At 47.6% G+C, this 23,095-nt stretch overlaps 1 protein-coding gene across 1 annotated transcript in view; it reads left to right on the plus strand.

Annotated features, from left to right (window-relative positions):
* LOC149366369 (uncharacterized) overlaps positions 1–23,095 on the plus strand; it is a 73,138-nt gene that overhangs the window by 34,120 nt on the left and 15,923 nt on the right. The window contains exons 2-3 of the mRNA XM_089570576.1: positions 4,990–5,096; positions 5,968–6,078. Of these exons, the coding sequence (XP_089426702.1) occupies positions 5,997–6,078 (82 nt within the window). The 5' untranslated portion in view covers positions 4,990–5,096; positions 5,968–5,996. The remainder of the gene's footprint in view (positions 1–4,989; positions 5,097–5,967; positions 6,079–23,095) is intronic.

Raw genomic sequence — 23,095 nt, forward strand, 5'->3', positions numbered from 1 at the left:
GTTCAAATGCAATATAAACTTTTTTCCAGAAAATACCGCTACTCTTTATTGACAAATCGAAAAAGTAGCCGTAAACTCGCGCGTCCACATACAAGCCGAGATAATCTGTCAGAAATGCTGGTAAAAGTTTATTTATTGTACAGGTACAGGCCTTATTATCAGGCCTTAGGCAGGAGTGGACAATACAAATCAACAATTTCAAAAACATCAAAGAGATACAGGACGCTGAATGATAAATCAGCACAAAAATACAAGATACTGTGTACAACATTAATGTCATTTTGATGGGGGGAGGCACAAGTGCGCAGAGGAATCACGAAACCGTTGTGCAGTTGACCGTGTCGGCGGATAACAATTCCGATCGAAAATAGTGCTCAAAGGAAGGAATTTTGTATTAGTCCTGCACGAACAATCTAGAACTTTTTTGGTATGATACGAGCGCGTAGAGCGGCGGTTAGCTGGCAGATTGTATAAACTTTTGTCTATTCCCAACTGATTATCATAGAGTAAATAGAAAAATTCATCCTATCCTGGTAACGTCTGAATGTGAGACTTTCGAGTTCGGCAGCTTCTAGAAGTAATGATGGGGACGTACGCCAGCTGTACGAGTTACAGATGAACCTAGCTGATTTTGTTTGAACTTTCTGAAGTTTGGTAATATTAGATTGTGTATGTGGATCCAAAGACAATCGTGGCATACTCTAGGACGGGTCGAATAAATGTTTTGTAGGCCAAAATTTTAATTTCAGGCGAAGCGTTCCCTAACGCACCCCTTAAAGAGCAAAGTTTCTTCATTGCTTTATTGTAGGTGTGTGTTACATGTTCATTTGCACCTAAGATCTGATGAAATTATTACTCCCAAGAATTTGTAGCTGGAAACGACAGATAAGCACTGGTTGTTAATGTTATGACCAAATGTTAAGGGGTTCTTTTTGCGTATAGCAGTCATTGCAACGGTCTTTTAAAGATTAATAGTCATCTGCCATTTCGAGCACTAAGTTTGTATTTTAGATAGGGAGGTGTTTGAATATTATGTATTCGAGCAATTTAGCACATGTGCATGGAAACTGGCGTGTATGACGAGAGGAGGGACAGATTTTCTGTTTTTGGTATGGGAACGATCTTTGCGTACTTCCATTCGGTTGGGAGCTCCGCACTTGACGATGACTTCTTGAATATTAAAGATGGATATTTTGAACGCCACTAGGCGTACCGGAAAAAAAATGCGTTCGGAATTTCATGAGCTCCAGGTCACTTTGGTGGAGTAAAAATGCTAACACCGCTTCCTGAGTAATCGTGACGTCACCAATTATCAGAATGGGCTCATAGACTGGGAAATGTGAGCTGATATCGTCATCATGCGTAAACACCGAGAAGAAGTATACTCGATGAGCGCATCTGCGATATTTGAATTGTCAGCGATAAGAGTACCACAGATGCTGATTTTGGGTGCAACTTTCGCTTTCGGCGATAAGTGCTGCAGAACTTCCTAGGGGAAGACATCAGAAAGTTTGTTAGCGTTATTTTCTGGAAATAACGAGATCTTTAATTTTTCAGCGAATTATACACGGAGGTCAAGCAACCTGTTACAGGTTGAAATAGTGGGGCGTTGTTTGTGTTGTTTCTAGCTTTTTTTTGCTTACGTTCTAACCACATGATTTCTTTTGTTACCCAGGGATTCCGTTTCCGCAGCACTTTTCGCTTAACCGGAACAAATTTTTGCACACATTTTAAGGCATTCATCTGAAGGAGCACCACAGGTCATCAACTGAATGTTCATTTGGTACACACAACTGGAAATGTAGAAAATGAGCTCTCCAGTACATCAAGTACATCAATATCTTTGGCACGCGAGAAAATAGAGACAGTTCTTTCTTATTTGTTGTTTGCGGCACCCTTGTCAGCAAAAATGCAGTGCAGATGCCTCATATGATTGAAAGTCATCAGTTAACCTCTTGTTACTGGTTAGAAAGTTGTTACTAACTAAGTCACATGCTTTTTTGCATGTGAAATGGGGACGACAGTACGCACTGGTCAGGCGATGAGTTGTGGCGAACTCAGTAGGTCACGATTGGCAGTAAGCTTATGCCATTAAACTTATGCGTGTGACACCGCGCAAATGGCACTGAAACTTATGGCAATAAGTACTCAATGCCATTACATTCGCCCGTGTGGCACGGGTATAACACAAGAGCTGTAAGTAATAATAATCTTTATTCGACCATCACGTCGGACATGATGATGGGGACCCGAAGTAAAAGCGGACCATTGACAGCAGCACAATAGGTTGAGAAGGACTGTTCTTTACAATGCAAAAAAAAAACGAAAGGTAAAAAAGTCAACACAAGTGAGCATAAAATAGCACTTCAAGGTGAAACTTACACCATCAAAAGACACTACATAATAGCATAGAGTGCAGCCAGCCATCCACATCTTTTTGATGAAACGGCGGGTGGCAGAGCAGAAAACGGAAAGCAATATAACAACGTTCAAAAATTTTGGTATTAAAAAAATAGAAGAAAGCAAGGTTGTGTGTGCGAGAAAACCAATTCCACTAAACATTTGTATGACACGTCCTCTAGATTAATATTTTCTTTTGAATAAGTATTTGTGGCAGCCTATTTTCTAACGGGTGCAGGCCATAGGTAGTTCAGTTGATTTGTATTTTCCATTGATCCCCGCTTCTTGTTGCGTATGTCGGAATTCTTTTTAATCTAGTTAGTGTTTGAAGAAAAGAAGTGTGATTAGACAATTCTTGTATCAGAGCTCGACACAGACGATACGGAAACATTTTTGGTACGGGAACGGTTCCGTGCTAGGGGAAAATTTCAGAGGTGTGGTAAAACCGCCGGATGTTTTCAGGAAGACGCAGAAAGTTGGATTGTATTATATGTATCTTGCGTAAGTTCGCCTGAGTTGTAGCGCCCCGGACCAAACCGCAGCAAATAAGGCGGAAATTAAATAGGAAATGATAAATTAGGAGCATCGCAGCGTCGGGAGTATTTGCCGACTACGGTAGAGAAGTCCAAGAATTTGGGATAATTTTGTAGTTATGTGCAATATATGGTCGCCCCAAGAAATATTTTGATTAAAGACAACTGTTTTGAACGTTGGCACTACTTGTAAAGGACAGAACTTTAAAGATAGTTTTGCTTGAGTGAACTAATTTGTTTTTAGATCGGAAAATCACAACTTTCGCCTTTGTAATGGGTTTTTCAGGGGCCATTGGTCTAGTCGTTCTAACACGCAGTTTGCTTTATTTGTAAATTAACCTAATGAGGGCATTCTTACTTTTACTCATTTTTAATAGCATGGCTCATTGGTGCATATCTGTTCTTGCACCATAAATGCAATACCAGGGGGGATAAAATAACTTATGTTTAATTTCATCTCAAAGAGGAAGATCATAACGCGTTGCCTTGTCAGCGAAGTTTGCTCCCGATTAGGCCAATAGACAGGATTTAAAAACAAATCTGGCACATAAATATGAAAAGTAATTGGACGGGGAAAAAGAAGTGTTGGCGCGTCACCATACTGCATGCTCTTGCAGGAAGCATGAATCAAAGTACATGCGCACGGAAGTCCGAAAAGTGGCGATTGCAAACTTCGCCAGCCCAGGAGAAATAAGCTGGCTGCCGCTTCCAAACCTGTCCTCCAGCTTAAAATAAATAGAATTTGCACGTGGCGTGCTTACACTAAGAAGAATTTGGGGCTTACCTTTTGCAGGTCGAGCAGAATACGCCAACGCTTTTTCGTTGTGGTGACCCGGCCAAAAACAATCGCCGCGAGAGGCGTCAATCGTCGGAAGCACGTCGTAAGCATTTAAAACGCTATATCCAACATAAAACTATCGCAAAAGTAGGCCCACACAGCATACATGTATATTTAGCCGGGATATGTTGCGTGTTCAGCTAATGGAACATATGTGATCGTACACGGTGGCCAAAGAGTTGCCAAGCCATCTGACCAATGGTCGCCCTACTTAGTTGCGCTAGCATGGTATCCAATCTATTTCCTATCAAGGAAGCAGGCCGCTAGCCAGGTGTGATGGCCATCGAGAAGATTCCAAGACGTGTCCAACAATAAATCATCGGCCACTGCAGTGTCCCCTGCGCTTCCTGCGGCAAATGAATCAACGCTTGTACCCCAATAAGGGATGAAATAACATGCACTTCTTTCCATCTGTTCTTCGGAAGCGTACTACGAGTCGATTGAATCTTCTTGAGAACATGGAAGGCCCAGCATCAGGTTTGAAGTGCTCTTGTTTCAAAGATGTTCCGAGAGTCCTCAACAGTGGGAGACTTGTAGCCGCCGCGGTGGCTCAGCGGTTATGGTGCTCGGCTGCTGACCCAAAAGACGCGGGTTCGATCCCGGCCGCGGCGGCTAGAATTTCTTTGGAGGAGAAATTCTAGAGGCCCGTGTACTGTGCGATGTCAGTGCACGTTAAAGAACCCCAGGTGGTCGAAATTTCCGGAGCCCTCCACTACGGCGTCTCTCATAGCCTTAGTTGCTTTGGGACGTTAAACCCCATAAACCAAACCAAACCAAACCAGTGTGAGACTTGTCCTGTAGCCAACGTTGACGAAATAGCCCGAGCAAAGAAAGTCGGTCTCGGAAAGTGGCCATGTCGATCGAGATAGCTCTGCCGCACGGACCCATGCCCTCCAGGTACTGGTGTCCTTTCCAAAGGCTAGCACACAATTCGTCAGCGCCACACTCTAATGAACTATTGCAACAACTTTTAGCCGAGCAAATACCCGGCGTCCTGTTTCGCTGGTCACAAAAGTATACTACATACTACAGATTGCAATGCAGCAGATTGAAGTCGCAAGCTATCATATAGTACACCAAGTGACTGTGCTATCCGTGCTACCACTACTAGAAGGACGCATCGTAGTTGCCACCGGGCTAACCGCGTGCTGTGAAAAAGTGTGACGTCATGGCTGCTAAGAGACTGCTGTTTCAAGCCCCCCTAATGAACTTGCGCAGGTCACGACTGTATGCGAGCGCGGCGTTGGGTGACTGAAGGTGCTGGACGGGTTCTCCAAGTGCAGCTTCGGACATCAGAGCTCACCGTCGCCGAGGATAGGCACACGGTGAGCATCTCACTCATTTCAGCCCGCGCGAGAATACCGCAGCGTCAGCTACACGGTCTAAGCACGAGCACGGACAGTTGGGTGAGTAACGGCAGGACTGCGTAGAGTGAAATTTTAGTGCGGAAACTCATACGCTTGCCAGCACCGAACGTACGTTCGTTCTTGGACCGTTTCCTAGCAACAGCGACGCCAAGTTAAATCAAACTAAGCATAAAAATACATAGTGAGCTCAAATTTGGGCCGGGCCACCCACGAAATTTAACCTTGGCTGATTTGCACCAAAACCGATATCCAACCATAATTGACCGGGCCAAACACAATGACGACCTCCAAATTCGAATCGGGTCAGTTCCAAAATATGACCCGGGCCACACCGAAATTTGACCTTAGCCTATTTGGATCTAAGACAAGCAGGTATAGCCAAAAGCTGGAGATTTCGCACTAGTAGGTTTAACCAAGGTAAAACCCTGTCATTTTTTGTGGGATGCGTTTAGTATGCACTCCCTATACTGTCACAGTTGTGTTGTAACTATACGTTTCTGACCTTTCAGAAGGCAGCCATTTTCGGTGTATTAATGGACCAATCATGCTTGTCAGTGTGATTTTTGCAATGGAATAAATAATTTTCACGGAACTACGATTATCAGGGGCAGATAGACGACGAACAGAACTAGCGTTTTCTCTCAAGTGCTACCGTATATTATACAAGCGACGATGCTATCCACACTTGCATTACTTGAAAGACACGCCGGCGCGGCTCCGGTATGCGCTCGCTGTAGCTCGCACCGGGCTAGTCACGTACTGTCGAAAAGTGTGACGTCAGGGCTGCCAAGAGGCTGCTGTTTGAAGCCCTCGTAACGAATCTGCGCAGGGCACGACTCTACGCGAGCGCGGCGCTGGATGCCTGGAGGGGCTAGACGTGTTCTCCATGTAGCTCCAAGTGCAGCTTCGAATGGCAACGCTCACCGAAGACAGGCACACGGTGAGCAGCTCACTCAATTCAGCCCGCGCGAGAATGCAGCAGCGTTTACTGAATGATCTGCAGACGAAGCACAAACTCTGACAGTGGGGCGAGTAGCGATAGGACCGCGGAAAGCGCAGTTTTTTTATACGTCTATAGTATGTGCTCCTCATGCATACTGTCACAGCTGTGTTGCAGCCATGATATCTATGAAGTGTATCACAAGGAAACCTGTTTTTGGTATAATAAGAGAGCAATCATGCTTGTGTATGGTTCTTGCAGTGAAGCGATAACTTTGACACAAAGGCCTGGAGCAGAGAGACGACAAACCGAACGAGCGCTTGCTTTCAACCCTTTTATTTTTTAGGCGGGAAAAGCTTTTGTAGGAATGTCGGAGGTTGGGCACACACAGCTATGGCTGTTGTGATATCATATAGGTGTGTTCTTTCTTGGTGAGTTTTATGGATGCGCTGCTCACATATTCATCCGTCAGGGCATGTAAGTGGGACACGCACGAAGGTATACGTGGTCCAGACAGCTTACCCCACCCCCACCCCAAGGGCCATTCACAACCCACAGGCTCATCTCCAACCTCAGGTACACCATATGCCACTCACCAAGGAGTCCAACAATACATTCAGACAAAATAATTCCACACTGAACGCACTTACGCAGGAACAAACAATATGTACATTAAAGGGGTGATGACATGATCTCCCAACAAATTACGGTTTCTAGCAACGACTGTTGTTATGCATACTTAAAAAAGAAGCAGGAGTGTACGTGCGCCATTTTAGCTAAAAATTGCAATTTGAAGTTATCGGCTCTGAGCCGCTTCGCCGACAGCGCCGCCGTCTGCTGGAAAACCGCTGCAAATCAACCTTCACATATTACGGTGAAGCCGCCGAGATCGCCTCTAGGCAGAAAAAGGAAGGACACGAACCTTTGTCGCCTTTGTTTCCCTGTCGTGACTTCACCCCTCGGCACCCCTATCTCGAACAGTGAGCCACCCACTCCCCTACGCTCGTTACGAGGAGTGCGCAGTCCACTCGGTCAGGTGAGAGAGCACGCGAGCGTTGGTCTACGGCGTCATGAATCGCGAGCGCGTTAGTCTTACATGACTAAAAAACAAATTAACCCTCGGCCCTCAGTCCCCAGTGGCTGCGGTCAGATCTGTGACGCAGCGGAGGGTGCTAAGAATCTCTGGCTCCGGACAGGCCGCCATTGGAAACTGAAGCTGGCAACGTTTAACGCAAGAACCTTATCAAGTGAGGCTAGCTTAGCAGTGTTATTCGAGGAATTAGCCGGCTTAAATGGGATGTCATAGGGCTTAGTGAGGTTAGGAGGACAGATGACGCGTATACAGTACTAAAGGGCGGGCATGTACTGTGCTATCGTGGATTAGCAGATAGTCGAGAACTAGGTGTGGGATTCCTCATTAATCAGGATATAGCTGGCAACATCGAGGAGTTTTACAGTATTAACGAGAGAGTGGCAGCTATAGTAATTAGGCTTAATAAGAGGTACAAGCTGAAGGTGGTGCAGGCCTACGCGCCTACATCAAGCCATCATGACCAGATAGTTGATAGCTTCTATGAGGATGTGGAATCGGCAATGACCAAAGTAAAATCACAGTACACTGTACTGATGGGCTACTTTAATGCAAAGGTGGGTAAAAAGCAGGCTGGAGACAAGGCGGTAGGTGACTATGGCATAGGTTCTAGGAACAGTAGGGGAGAGTTATTTGTAGAGTTTGCAGATAGAAATAATTTACGGATTATGAATACCTTCTTCCGCAAACGAGCAAACAGGAAGTGGACGTGGAAGAGCCCCACTGGTGAGACTAAAAATGAAATAGACTTCATACTTTGTGCACACCCTGTCATCGTAGAGGATGTGGAGGTCCTCGGTAAGGTCCGTTGTAGCGACCACAGAATGGTAAGGTCTCGTGTTAGCTTAGATTTGAAGAGGGAACGGAGGAAACTGGTGAAGCGAAAGGCTGTTAACGAGTTAGCATTAAGAGGGAAGGTAGAGGAATTCAGAATGTCGCTGCAAAACAGATTTTCCGCTTTAACTGAAGAAGACGACCGTAGTGTTGAAGCAATGAATGATAATCTTACAGCTATCGTTACAGAGTGTGCCGCAGAAGTAGGTGGCAGGATGGTTCGACAGGATAACAGCAAGCTATCTAAGGAGACCAAAGATCTGATTATGAAACGCCAAAGCATGAGGACGTCTAACTCCAAAGACAGGATAGAACTAGCAGAGCTATCGAAGTTAATAAATATGCGCAAGGTAGCCGACATAAGAAAGTTTAACATGGAGAAAATCGAGCATGCTCTAAGGAATGGAGGTAGCCTAAAATCAGTGAGGAGAAAACTGGGCATAGGTAAAAACCAGATGTATGCACTAAAAGACAAACAGGGAAATGTCATCAGCAATATGGATAAGATAGCTGAATTAGGCGAAGAGTTCTACACAAATCTATACAGTAGGGAATGTAATCATCTAGTTACTGAGGGAGGCAGTCGAGCACAGCAATGGGACATCCTGCCAGTAACGAAGGAGGAAGTAAAGAAAGCCCTAGGAGCAATGCAAAGAGGGGAAGCAGCTGGAGAGGATCAGGTGACAGCAGATTTGTTGAAGGACGGAGGAGAGATTGTGCTACAAAAAGTAGCCACCCTGTATACGCAATGCCTTGTGACCTCGAGAGTACCAGAAGCTTGGAAGAACGCTAACATTATCTTAATTCATAAGAAAGGAGACGTCAAGGACTTGAAGAATTACACACCAATCAGCCTATTGTCCGTTGCCTGCAAGGTATTTACTAAGGTAATCGCTAATAGAGTCAGGACAACCTTGGACTTTAGGCAACCCAATGATCAGGCAGGCTTTCGTAAAGGATACTCGACAATAGACCACATTCACACCATCAATCAGGTGATAGAAAAATGCGCAGCATATAACCAACCCCTATATATAGCCTTCATTGATTACGAGAAAGCATTTGAATAAGTGGAAACCTCAGCTGTCATGCAGGCATTGCGGAATCAGGGTGTAGAAGAGTGTTATGTGAAAATATTGGAAGATATTTATAACGATTGCACAGCTACTATAGTTCTCCATAAAGTCAGCAATAAAATTCCAATACGGAAAGGTGTCAGGAAGGGAGACACGATCTCGCCAATGCTCTTCACTGCCTGCTTACAGGAGGTATTCCGGGGACTGGAATGGGAACAGTTGGGGATAAGAGTTAATGGAGAATACCTGAGTAATTTGCGACTGGCTGATGACATTGCCTTGCTAAGCCACTCAGGACAAGAACTGCAAAGCATGATCAATCAGTTCGACAGGCTGAGCAGAACGGTGGGGCTAAGAATTAACATGCAAAAAACCAAAGAAATGTTCAACAGCCTAGCAAGGGAACAGCAGTTCGCAATTGGTAGCGAGGTGCTGGAAGTAGTAAGAGAATATGTCTACTTAGGGCAGGTAGTGACCGCAGATTCGGATCATGAGAGGGAAATAACTAGAAGAATAAGAATGGGGTGGAGCCCATATGGCAGGTTCTCTCAGATCATGAATGGTAGCTTACCAATATCCCTGAAGAGAAAAATATACAAAAGCTGTATCCTACCGATACTCACCTATGGGGCAGAAAAGTGGAGGCTAACAAAGAGGGTTCAGCTTAAGTTAAGAACAACGCAGCGAGCTATGGAAAGGAAAATGACAGGTGTAACGTTAAGAGATCGGAATAGGGCGGAGTGGGTGAGGGAACAAACGCGGGTTAATGACTTCTTAGTTGAAATCAATAGGAAGAAATGGGCTTGGGCAGGGCATGTAATGCGAAGGCAAGATAACCGCTGGTCTTTAAGGGTAACGGAGTGGATTCCAACAGAAAGCAAACGTAGCAGGGCACGCCAGAAAGTTAGGTGGGCGGATGAGATTAAGAAGTTTGCGGGGATACAGTGGCGGCAACTGACAAAGAACAGGGTTAATTGGAGAGACATGGGAGAGGCCTTTGCCCTGCAGTGCGTGTATTCAGGCTGCTGATGATTATGATGACTTTTCCGACATGCGGCATAATTTTATATGCAGTAAACAAGAGAACCGACCTGTTGCAATAATGTAATCACGAAGGTATAGCCGCAAACACTCCCTAACGAGAATCCCTTGGCGCTCGCGCCGAACTAGAGCAGAACTGGTAGAGACAGAGGGCGCCCTAAATACTGCTTTCTCTGAAATTCTAACCGCCGGCAAGAGAGGGGAAAATGTTCTATTGTTTCAACTTCTCCACATGAGTCACAGAGGCTTGTCGCAGTGAGCCCCCATCTGCAGAAGTAGAAATTTAGGTGGAGGATTCTGCATCGCCGATGCGTCATTGACACCTCACACAGCCTTTACTTACACGACCGGACATTCCATGGGTAATTTAAGTGCTAAGGTGGTGACTACCACACGGTACAGCAGAAGTTTCAAAAATTCAATTACAAATTGCTCGCTGCACCAAATGAGCTCATATTTTGTCCAGTTGTTCCGAGATGCATAGCGAACGAAATGTAATGAACAACTTGAGTCTGAAAAATGGTGTCCTAACCCATTTAAAGGTTATTAGAGAACCCCAGGTGGTCGAAATATCCGGAGCGCTTCACCACGGCGTCACAGGCAGACTCACACGTTTTACATCTCTGGGACGCCGCCAACGCCTCAGCCGCAAACTTTGCCTCCGAATCTCCGTCTACACACAGGCCGCGGAAACTTACGCAGCCACCCTCGCTTGAAACAGCTGGGCTTCCTTCTACAGTAGCCTCAAGGCGCACCTGGACCACTCTCTGAGCCCTCCTAGACCCCACCACCGCCAAACCCAACCTCACAACATCCAACGTTTTATCCAATTTGATTTACAAAAGACACAAAGTGAACAAGGAAGGGGAAAGCCTTAGGGTGCTTGACAACGCTTCGACGAAAGGACGTGTGTTCACCTAGCCCATACGAAGTCCTCTTGTCGAAACGCTGGCAAGCACCCTGAGGCTTTCCTCTTCCTTGTTCTCTTTGTGATTGCGAGAACCGTCTCTCTACCTTGATCTACAAAAAGGGCACTGACATCAACCGAACACTACAAGACATATGCATTGCGAAAACAATTCTATCAGTTGGGACGAAACCACTTGCCCTGGGCGCCCTTCGCCTTACCCGAACCTCGACAAAGACACCACCCTTGATGAAGTCGAATGATCATTGTTTTCCATACGCCGCCCTACAGCCCCCGGACCAGACCACATGACGTAGAGTCGTCGGCAACCTTGACGACACCTCACTTTAGGAATTGATGGACCCCTGCCCTCCACCTGGAAACATGCGCACACCACTTTTATTCCCAACCTCAGCAAGACAGCCATCCTCCGAATGCTTTGCCCTATATCCCTCATCAGTTGCGTGGGAAAAACTCTTTGAACGTGTCGTCCTCAAACTACTGCAACCCTTTCCAGAAGCCTCACGATTCCTATCCGACAACCTGTTTGGCTTTCATCCCACTCCCTCGGCTCAAGACATATCACTATCCCATAAGGAAACTATATTCCACCCTAAGAAGCACACAGCCAGCACACGTGCTATTCTCGCCCTGGATATTTAAAAAGCGTTGGACGCTTAGAGCCACGACCATATCCTTCGCACCATCGCCACCACTGGCTGTGAGTCGCGCTACATCCAAGCCGGCACTATACCATCAACTGTATTATCCCTCCCCATCTAGGTGTGGTATGTTGGTGAGTTGTTTGGCCAGGAAAGGGCTACACCTTGTGGAGTGTTCTGGATGGGGAGGGTTAATAAAGGTGACACTCCGCAAGGTGCAGTTCTCTCCTCTCTCCTACTGACAATAGCGTCAGCTCACTGGCCAAACAACTCACTAACATACTGGACTTCCACGCGGCACTATACACCGACGACAAAAGGCTCCATCGGAGAGGCAGAAGATACTTTACAATAGACAGTTGATATTATCACTTCGAAACTGACCAATATGGGCCTTAAGTGTTTTCCACTCAAATGATCAGAAACCTTCCTCGGGTCCCACGCATACACCTTCGAAAGTAAGACGACGACACACCCCTGGCCTCTATATATTATGGGGGTTCTTACTAGGCCGTGAACTCCGAGCTCCCGGTATCGCACACCACGCGCGACCGTTCTCACGGCGGCGCAGCGGAAATGCGAACGAAGACACAACACACAACAGGACGGTTTGCCCAGAGCCAAAGGTTTGTTGTGTTCTCCCTAATCGCTGGCTGATTGATCTTCGACCCTTGCCGTCTGGCTTGGCCGTGCGGCTGACGGGGCTAGATGACGACAACACAGAGGGAAAAATGCAAGGTATTCACCTGACGTCCCCTCGCTGTGTTCTCTTTCCGCCCGCAGCCCGTCCCCGCCGATCTCGGCGCACTTGTCGGTTGTCACTTTCGGCCAATCAGCGACCGCTTCGGCGGCGCGCCATTGCGACGAGTTTGGGGAAGAGCGGACCATCTGGTTATTCACCCGTGAGGAGGGGGGAAAGCGTCCGCTTTCCCCCGTCTCCACGGCGCATCGCCGGCCAGGGAAGGAAACGGCATTCCGAAATTCCCACAATATACAAGACACTTTGGGTGCCACCTTCATATAGAACTCCTAGACAAGAAAACCGAAATTAACGGCAGGCTTTATTCGCAGATTTGCTACATTCAATCACGGCACGTCGAAGAGGGGAACCCCTAACATGACAGATGCCCTAAGTAAAGTTTCACAGGTTCTTTCGTCTTCCTTATTGCACCAGCGGTGCCCCGCCAGAGACGGTTTGTTCCAACTGGAAGACTGAAGCTCTTCGCACCAGGGGTGCCCGTCAGAGACGGTCTTGTGTTCAGTTGAGACGCAGGGGTAAGGCGAACACTTCAAATTTTATGTACAGTATTTACAATATATACAAGTTAAGGCACTAGACACATTAAGCAGCAAAAAGGACAAACCAAACAACAAAAAGGTGGATCTGGCTAATGCTAGGGGAGGCCCCTACTCGGCGTTGCCGAAGATGCGTTGCATCTCACCTTAGCCCAGAACCTTGCTTCCGGCTCCGGGGCCCAGTTATAAAGCCCTAAAGGCCCAGCCCACATTCGGTAACTTCCAATCATGTTGCGGCCTTAACATCATTGGTTCATCCAGGGCATGGCCAGCCCTCCAGCTTCCGTAGGACAAAACGCCCTTTCCACAAACCCAAACGCACGGTCGTGTCAAATGAAAATAAACACAAATATACATTCGTGCTCGGTACGCGTGTCGGGTGGACACCCGTACTTCCCGGCGCGTTCGCGAGCGGCCGCGTTCCAAGAAAGGAGACGCTCCGCTTTGAGTGCCCCCAGCCGCGTTCCGATGACCCCCGCGAACGCTACCGATACCTTACACGCCCTTCCCAAGATTCTACAAAGGGCTCAAATGCCACTTTTAGAATTATAAAAAGAAGGGATCGGTACGGGTCACAAAACCACCCTGTGGGTGACATACCGCAGCCACACAAGTACTGGCAGCGACAAAACCAAAAGCAAAATAATGCACACGCGCACCAACACATTACAGAAAATGCTTACGGGCACCAAGAAAACAAGCAAATTGCACACTAAAATACACCCAGTGGCATGCCTGCCGTGCGCCGTAACACAGCGTCCAAGTTGGTGGGTTGCACCCAGTTCACCACCACCAAGTAGACACCCTCCTCCTGCTCGCGAACGAGCACACGCACACACACAGACACTCGCAACTTGAGCGTTCAGTAGCACTCGCACGACGTCCGTAAGTGGCCACGTGAGCCTCCTTAGTCGCACCGAGAGTCCTTGTGTGCGTTCGAGCCACTACGCGTCTCAACACAATTAACGCCTAACTGCCACTCGGCTCATTAGGCTGGTGCCACAGCAGGGCAAGAATTCAAAAATTGCTGCCCTCCAGGATCGAAAACAACGTCCTGATCCTCGATAAGTCCAAATCTTTGACCCCACGACGCACCTGAGGGACGGCTCTCTCTGGCGCGCCGGTACGAGCCGCGCGCTGCATAAGGAGCATAGCCCCTGCCCTGTCTAACCGTACCACTGACGCCGGTTTTGCTACTCTTGATCTGGCATACTGCAGCACGGAACGTACTTCTCCACGCAGCGACTTTCAATTTGAAAGCCACGCCCTTGCCTCCTGCTACTTCGCCTCGCTTGGAACCATTTGCCCCGTTCCTCCACGAGCAAACACTGATGTTGCCGTTCCCTGCTTGATGGGCATTTGCCGGCTTCGTGGCATCGTCTAACTCCGAGGCTCCATGAGCTCCCTGACAGTCACTTGACCCGAGCTTGCCTTGCGGCAAGTCGCCACTCATTTCCGGGTCCTCGACTGACCTGGCCGGGCGCACACCGGGTGCGTTCGACAACTGCGCGGCGCTCTGCCCGGTCGGCCCAGCGGGCCCACCTCCGCTCTCTGCCTCGGATGTAGAGCTGTTGTCACCAGGAACGCTACGGGGCACTTCATGCCCTAAGGCCGACACAGTGTGTGTTTGCAGCAACGCCAGATTTTCACCGGTTACTAGCTCCGTGTCGGAGGTCACAATCTTAGTCATAGAGCCTGCAGGAATTAGATCACTCTCCTGCTTGGTTTCGGACAATTTGGTCTCGACTGGCCCTAGACCATCAGAATTGTTCTGCTCTTTTTCTTTGCTAGCCGCCCGCAGTGGCAAAGCTGTGATCCCTTCAGAAATCTCGTTTTCGCTCTCTGCGGCATTTGCCAACAAAGAGGCGTCCGCGCATATCGGCTGATTACCTACAGCGACCTGGCTGCTCTTTCCTCCACCTGTGCTTGAGCAGGATAAGTCTTTGTCTTCCAGCACAGGCGGCCTCACCTCTCGGGACTCGAAGCAGTTCTCCCTGGCTGATTCACTGGCTCTTCTGCTCTCCTTGATCTTAGAGATCTCGAGCTCTACCTGCTGGCGTCTTGCTTCTATAACCTTCAAGACATACTTTACATCCTGAGGTTCTTCCTCGCGAAGCACCGCCTTTCCGCCATTCACTTTCGCGAGTTGAGCCTGAAGGTCCGCTAAGCGCGCCTTCGCTAACTCAACCTGGTACCTCACATCGAGTGAGGGCCGGCATGGATAGCCCTCCATACCGCCGTCTGTACTCCTCAACTGTCCTACCGGCTCGAACACAGGGACGTGAACAATGCGACCAAGGAAACTCACGGTTTCGATGCGTCGATCCGCATTGCCTGCTCCTTGGCGTCGGAGTCCACCGCCACTTAACCCGGACGCTGCGATGAGCTGTGGCACGCCGCTGGTCCGCCGCCGGTGACCGTCAAGTTATCGACGCGCTGCTTTTCTGGACCGTATGCAGTCCCGCGTCGCTGGACTACTGCCGTGGTCCTTGCATCCTTGCCGCCGTCTCTCCGCAGGTCCTTTCTCGAACGCTGCTGTTGCCTGATCGTCGCCTTTCTCCCTGCCGTCAGCCTTCTTCCTGCGCCGTCTTCCGATGGCCGCAGGATCCTGTCGACTGCGCCAGTAAAGTTTCACAGGTTCTTTCGTCTTCCTTATTGCACCAGCGGTGCCCCGCCAGAGACGGTTTGTTCCAACTGGAAGACTGAAGCTCTTCGCACCAGGGGTGCCCGTCAGAGACGGTCTTGTGTTCAGTTGAGACGCAGGGGTAAGGCGAACACTTCAAATTTTATGTACAGTATTTACAATAGATACAAGTTAAGGCACTAGACACATTAAGCAGCAAAAAGGACAAACCAAACAACAAAAAGGTGGATCTGGCTAATACTAGGGGAGGCCCCTACACGGCGTTGCCGAAGATGCGTTGCATCTCACCTTAGCCCAGAACCTTGCTTCCGGCTCCGGGGCCCAGTTTTAAAGCCCTAAAGGCCCAGCCCACATTCGGTAACTTCCAATCATGTTGCGGCCTTAACATCATTGGTTCATCCAGGGCATGGCCAGCCCTCCAGCTTCCGTAGGACAAAACGCCCTTTCCACAAACCCAAACGCACGGTCGTGTCAAATGAAAATAAACACAAATATACATTCGTGCTCGGTACGCGTGTCGGGTGGACACCCGTACTTCCCGGCGCGTTCGCGAGCGGCCGCGTTCCAAGAAAGGAGACGCTCCGCTTTGAGTGCCCCCAGCCGCGTTCCGATGACCCCCGCGAACGCTACCGATACCTTACACCCTAATCACCAGCCGATTGAGTTACCACCTTTCCTACCACTTGCTCATCAAAACACAACAAGAAAAAGGTGATGATCTTGTCATAAATGCGACCACCTGAGCACTCCGATTGCAACTGTCAGCTTGGTGCATTCCTCATTACATTGTGGGTTCATCTTGTACGCTTGAGCATGTCTGCCATACACTAAAGAATTAGATCGAGTACAAAACACAGGCCTAGGGCTCTCATGTGGCGCATACAGGACACCTCCCATAGTCTACCTCTATGCGGAAACAAATGAACCCTCCGTTGATAGAGAAAACCACTTTAACCTGTGCATATGTCTTCAAAGTAAGATCGCTACCAAAACGTATCTACTATGCAGTTGTAGGGAAATCTTGTTGTTGAGTATTATTCACCAACAAACCTCAAGCTACCGGGCCACTGGTATTGCGATTCGAAGAGATATGCCAGAATCTCAATATACAGGACACATTACCTGACATTGCCCAAAGATGAGATGCACACCTCCATGTTACAGCTTTCCTGCAATTTGCTGTTTCACTCTGTAAAATAGAAACTACGCAGCAACATACTATATAAGAATTCCATGCACTCCAAGAAAAAATACAGTAGCTTTTTATACTTATGGTTCATAAATGGGCGGTTAAATAGGAAGCGCAGTGTTACGAGGAAATTGGAAAGAAACCCTAAGACATCCTCAGTGCGTAACCATTTTTCACTGCCGGAATAATAGAAAACGAGAATCTCACGAACAGTATTACTTACACAGGCTCCCGAAAGGTACTTACCTCTCCTCACTCGAGAAGTGCAATCACTCTGTTACTTGGTGACACACCATAGCCACAGCTCAAGGGTAAAACATAAAATTCGGCTGGGTACCGAGTTATATCAGAATGAAAGGCAACAACAGAGCAGATTTGTGAACTGCTGAAGCTCGTGGGAAAAAAATAAACAATGTACACCGTTTAAGGATTGCATGAATTTAGTACAATGTAAATTAAGAAAACAATGGCAGTCATTTTGGAACAACGAAGTAAATAACAAAGTACATTATGTGAGTGGAAGTCATGTGTGCACTAGGAATGTTGCAACTAAGTGGTGCTCTGTCATCTCCGAATAGGCCGCACGCACTTTGTGAACAACTTCCTGCTAACAAAACAAGACAAACCTGTTTGCGAAGAATTCTCACCGACTGCTTCGTTGGTTTTCTATTTGGTAAAACTCAGCCACATGCTCATTCCTGAGAAGAAGGCTAAGGTCTTTATTTGATTCGTTGGGAGCTTCGAGAATCTTGCCCAGCCAAGGATAGCTGCTGATGTTACCAACCTCCTTTAAAGCTTTTACTATCTGTCATTTCTAATAGTTCTTCCCTATGTGATCACTAGGTATTACTGAAGTTTTAGGCCCCATACACCACCGCTGATTCTTTACATTTCTAAAAAAATCAGCGGAAAAATTTTCGTAACACCTTGTGCATGATCGCGTTAGTTGCCTGTGTGCCATAAAACACTACAGACACACACCAACCGCCCGATGCGTTCTCGCATCAAGGCGCATGCTTACTCAGGAAGTAATCCTCACGAGCATGCCTCGATACCTGGTAAACAGCGCATGAGCGCGCTGTCCTGAGAACTATCCTCCCGTGCTTGCGAAGATTGGACATCCAAATTCTCATAGGAAGCTCTGTGGGCTCTACTCATATACCATGAAATCATCACTAATTAAAAAAACACACGCTTCATCCTCCCTCTATCTCAACGTACACTGGATTAAAAATACAGCGAGGCCTGATGGCAACACCAGACAAACCACTGCATCTCCCCCTCCGTCCCTGATAGAGCTCCTTCTGGAAACAGAGGAAACCCCAGCTTGTTCATCCTTAACGCGTACAGTACGACAAAAAGCAGGGAGCCCCCCTCCTCACGGTCATTACAAATGTGCTAATTATCCGCGCAAGACACGTAAGCTGGGGTTACAAGCACAACTGCCGTAGGCAGCGACCACTACATCATTCAAACAACCTTCGCACTGAAGGCAATCTCCCCCTCTGTAAAAAGCCAACTAAAAATCGCAGACTGGGATAAATTCTGTAATCTGCGGAAGAAATCCCCTACCGGGATAGAGAACCTTGCAAACCGGGTGAATACGCTCACATAGGACGTCGGAAGTGCCACATCCCGAGTGCAGAGCAATCGGTAAACGGAAATCGTGGACAGCAGACTCTTCCACATGTGGGAAGCACACTCCAGTATGCAAAAAAGAATGGCTCAAACTAAGGATAGCGGCCTTAGAAAAAATTATTGAAACGCACGCAGTGCACCTAACCCGTCAACAGTTGGGCCAGATTTGCAACCGCATGGAAGAAAACCTTCGAGTGACAGACACGTGGAAACTTTTACGTTGCCTCTTAGAACCAGAAAACACTGAATTCTCCCAACAACGTAATGGAATCCGCATCGTCCACAAATTAAATGTGGAAGACAGCACTCTGATCCAGAACTTAAAAGAAAGGTCTCTCACAACCACAGCTATATCCCCACCCCTCAAATACTCAAGCCCTCCGAGCCGCGTGTTCGGCGAAGACATATCGACGTGGGAAGTGAGAGCAGCTATGCACTAGCTTCGCGCCATGTCAGCGCCGGGAGCGGATAAAATTACCAACAAAACATTACGGAACCTGGACGAAAATTTGGCTCAATCCGAAACCAAAATTTTCGATAAACACTGGAAGGGAGCACCCTCCCCCCCGGAATCGACCCACGCTCAGGTCACCTCTATTCCAAAGCCAGGAAAACCACTTCAGTTGGTTCCTCCGCAACCTTGACGACACCTCACTTTAAGAATTCATGGACCGCTGCCCAGCACTTTCTCAAACCCAGTAAGGCAGTCATCCTCCGAAGCCTGCGCCCTATCTCCCTCATCGGTTGCGTGGGAAAAACTCTTTAAACATGCCGGCCTCAACAGACTGCAACCCTTTCCAGAAGCCTCACGATTCCTATCCGAAAACCTGTCTGGCTTTCATCCCACTCCCTCGGCTCAAGACATATCACTATCCCATAAGGAAACTATATTCCACACTAAGAAGCACACAGCCAGCACACATGCTATTCTCACCCTGGATGTTCAAAAATCGTTCGAAGATGTTAGCCGAGACCATATCCTTCGCACCATGGCCACCACTGGCTGTGAGTCGCGCATATGGCGCTACATCCAAGCCGGCACTATACCACCACCTTTATCATCCCTCCCCATCTAGGTGAGGTATGTTGGTGAGTTGTTTGGCCAGGATAGGGCTACGGCTATTTTCAGTAAGGTGAGAACTGCACCTCTTGGAGTGTTCTGGATGGGGAGCGTTAATAAAGGCGACACTCCGCAAGATGCAGTTCTCTACTCTCTCCTACTGAAAATAGCGTCAGCTCACTGGAATTCCAAGCCGCACTATACACCGAAGACAAAAGGCTCCATCGGAGAGGCACAAGATACCTTACAATAGACAGTTGATGTTGTCACTTCGAAACTGACCAATATTGGCCTTAAGTGTTTTCCACTCAAATGATCAATTCACAAATAAACTTCAACTTAAAATTCAACGTGATCAGACAACATCCTTGGGTCCCACGCATACACCTTCGGAAGTAAGACGACGACACACTCCTGGCCTCTATATATTGTGGGGGTTCTACTAGGCCGTGAGCTCCGAGCTCCCGGTATCGCACAGCACGCACGACTGTTCTCACGGCAGCGCAGCGGAAATGCGAACGAAGACACAACACACAACAGGACGGTTTGCCCAGAGCCAAACGTTTATTGAATTCTCCCTAATCGCTGGCTGCTTGATCTTCGACCCTTGCCGTCTGGCTTGGCCGTGCGGCTGACGGGGCTAGATGACGACAACACAGACGGAAAAATGCAAGGTATTCAACTGATATCCCCTCGCTGTGTTCTCTCTCCGGCCGCATCCGGACCCCGCTGATCTCGGCGCACTTGTCCGTTGTCACTTTCGGCCAATCAGCGACCGCTTCGGCGGCGCGCCATTGCGACCAGTTTGGGCAAGAGCGGACCATCTGGTTACTGACCCGTGAGGAGGGGGGGAAAGCGTCCGCTTTCCCCCGTCTCCACGGCGCGCCACGCCGGCCAGGGAAGGAAACGGCATTCCGAAATTCCCCCAATATACAAGACTCTTTGGGTGCCACCTTCATATAGAACTCCTAGACAAGAAAACCGAAATTAACGGCAGGCTTTATTAGCAGATTTTCTACATGCAATCACGGCCTGTCGAAGAGGGGAACCCCTAACATGACAGACGCCCTAATCCCCAGCCGATTGAGTTATCACCTTTCCTACCACTTGCTCATCAAAACGCAACAAGGTAAAGGTTATATCCTTATCATAAATGCGAGCACCTGAGCACTCCGCCTGCAACTGTCAGTTTGGTGCGTTCCTCCTTAGATTATGGGTTCATTATCTACGGTTGAGCAGGTCTGCCATACCCTAAAGAATTGGATCGAGTACAAAACTCAGGCCTAGGGCTCTCATGTGGCGCATACAGGACACCTCCCATAGTCAACCTCTATGCGGAAACAAATGAACCCTCCGTTGATACAGAAGAACCGCTTTAACCTGTGCATATGTCTTTAAAGGAAGATCGGTACCAAAACATATCTGCTACCCAGTTGTACCGAAATGTCGTTGTTGACTAATATCCACCAACAAACTGCAAGCTACCGGGCCACTGGTATTGCGATTCGAAGAGATATCCCAGAAGCTCAATATACAGGACACATTACCGGACATTGCCCAAAGATGAGATGGACACCTCCATGTTACAGCTTTCCTGCAATTTGCTGTTGCACTTTGTAAAAAAGAAACTCCGCAGCAACATACTATATAAAAATTCCTTGCACTACAAGAAAATATACAGTAGCATTTTATACTGATGGCTCAAAAATGGGCGGTTACATAGGAAGCGCAGTGGTACGTGGAAATTGGAAAGAAACCCTATGCCTTCCTCAGTGCGTATCCATTTTTCACTGCCGGAAAAATAGTAAACGAGAATCTCACGAACAGTATTACTTACACAGGCTCCGGAAAGGTACTTACCTCTCCTCACTCGGGAAGTGCAATCACTCTGTTACTTGGTGACACACCATAGCCACAGCTCAAGGGCAAAACATAAAATTCTGCCGGGTACCGAGTTATATCAGAATGAAAGGCAATGACAGAGAACATTTGTGCTCTGCTGAAGCTTGTGGGGAGAAAAATAAAACAATGTACACCATTTAAGGATTGCATGAATTTAGTACAATATAAATTAAAAAAATTAATGGCAGTCGTTTTTGAACAACGAAGTAAATAACAAAGTACATTATGTGAGTGGAAGTCATGTGTGCACTAGGAATGTTGCAAGGAAGTGGTTCTCTGTCAACTCCGAATAGGCCACACGCACTTTGCGAACAACTTCTTGCTAACAAAACTTGACAAACCTGTTTGCGAAGAATTCTAACCGACTGCTTCGTTGGTTTTATATTTGGTAAAACTCATCCACCTTCTCATTCCTGAGAAGAAGGCTGAGGTCTTTATTTGATTCGTTGGGAGCTTCCAGAATCTTGCCCAGCCAAGGATAACTGCTGAGGTTACCAACCTCCTTTAAAGCTTTTACTATTAGTCATTTCTAGTAGTTCTTTCCTATGTGATCACTAGGTAGTACTAAAGTTTTAGGCGCCCTACACCACCGTTGATTCTTCACATTTCTATAAAACTCAGCGGAAAAATTTTCGTAACACCTTGTGCTAGGTGCATGATCGCCTTAGTTGCCTATGTGCCATAAAACACAACACACACACACCAACCGCCCGATGCGTTCTCGCATCAAGGTGCACGCTTACTCAGGAAGTAATCCTCACGAGCATGCCTCGATCCCTGGTAAACAGCGCAGGCAAATAGACAGGATTAAAAAAAAATCTGGCACATAAATATGAAAAGTAATTGGACGGGGAAAAAGAAGTGTTGGCTCGTCACCATATTGCATGCTCTTGCAGGAAGCATGAATCAAAGTACATGCGCACGGAAGTCCGAAAAGTGGCGATTGCAAACTTCACCAGCCCAGGAGAAATAAGCTGGCTGCCGCTTCCAAACCTGTACTCCAGCTTAAAATAAATAGAATTTGCACGTGGCGTGCTTACACTAAGATGAATTTGGGGCTTACCTTCCGCAGGTCGAGCAGAATACGCCAACGCTTTTTCGTTGTGGTGACCCGGCCAAAAACAATCGCCGCGAGAGGCGTCAATCGTCGGAAGCACGTCGTGAGCATTTAAAACGCTATATCCAACACAAAACTGTCGCAAAAGTAGGCCCACGCAGCATACATGTATATTTAGCCGGGATATGTTGCGTGTTCAGCGAATGGAACATATGTGATCGTACACGGTGGCCAAAGAGTTGCCAAGCCATCTGACCAATGGTCGCCCTACTTAGTTGCGCTAGCATGGTATCCAATCTATTTCCTATCAAGGAAGCAGGCTGCTAGCAAAGTGTGATGGCCGTCGAGAGGATTCGAAGACGTGTCCAACAATAAATCATCGCCCACTGCAGTGTCCCCTGCGCTTCCTGCGGCAAATGAATCAACGCTTGTTTACAAATCTTTCGCTGGTACCCCACTAAGGGATGAAATAACATGCACTTCTTTCCATCTGTTCTTCGGAAGCGTACTACTAGTCGCTTGAATCTTCTTGAGAACATGGAAGGCCCAGCATCAGGTTTGAAGTGCTCTTGTTTCAAAGATGTTCCGAGAGTCCTCAACAGTGTGAGACTTGTCCTGTAG

This window comes from Amblyomma mixtum, chromosome 1, assembly GCF_055824585.1.
Source record: "Amblyomma mixtum isolate Tamu chromosome 1, ASM5582458v1, whole genome shotgun sequence".
In the NCBI taxonomy this organism is placed as follows: domain Eukaryota; kingdom Metazoa; phylum Arthropoda; class Arachnida; order Ixodida; family Ixodidae; genus Amblyomma; species Amblyomma mixtum.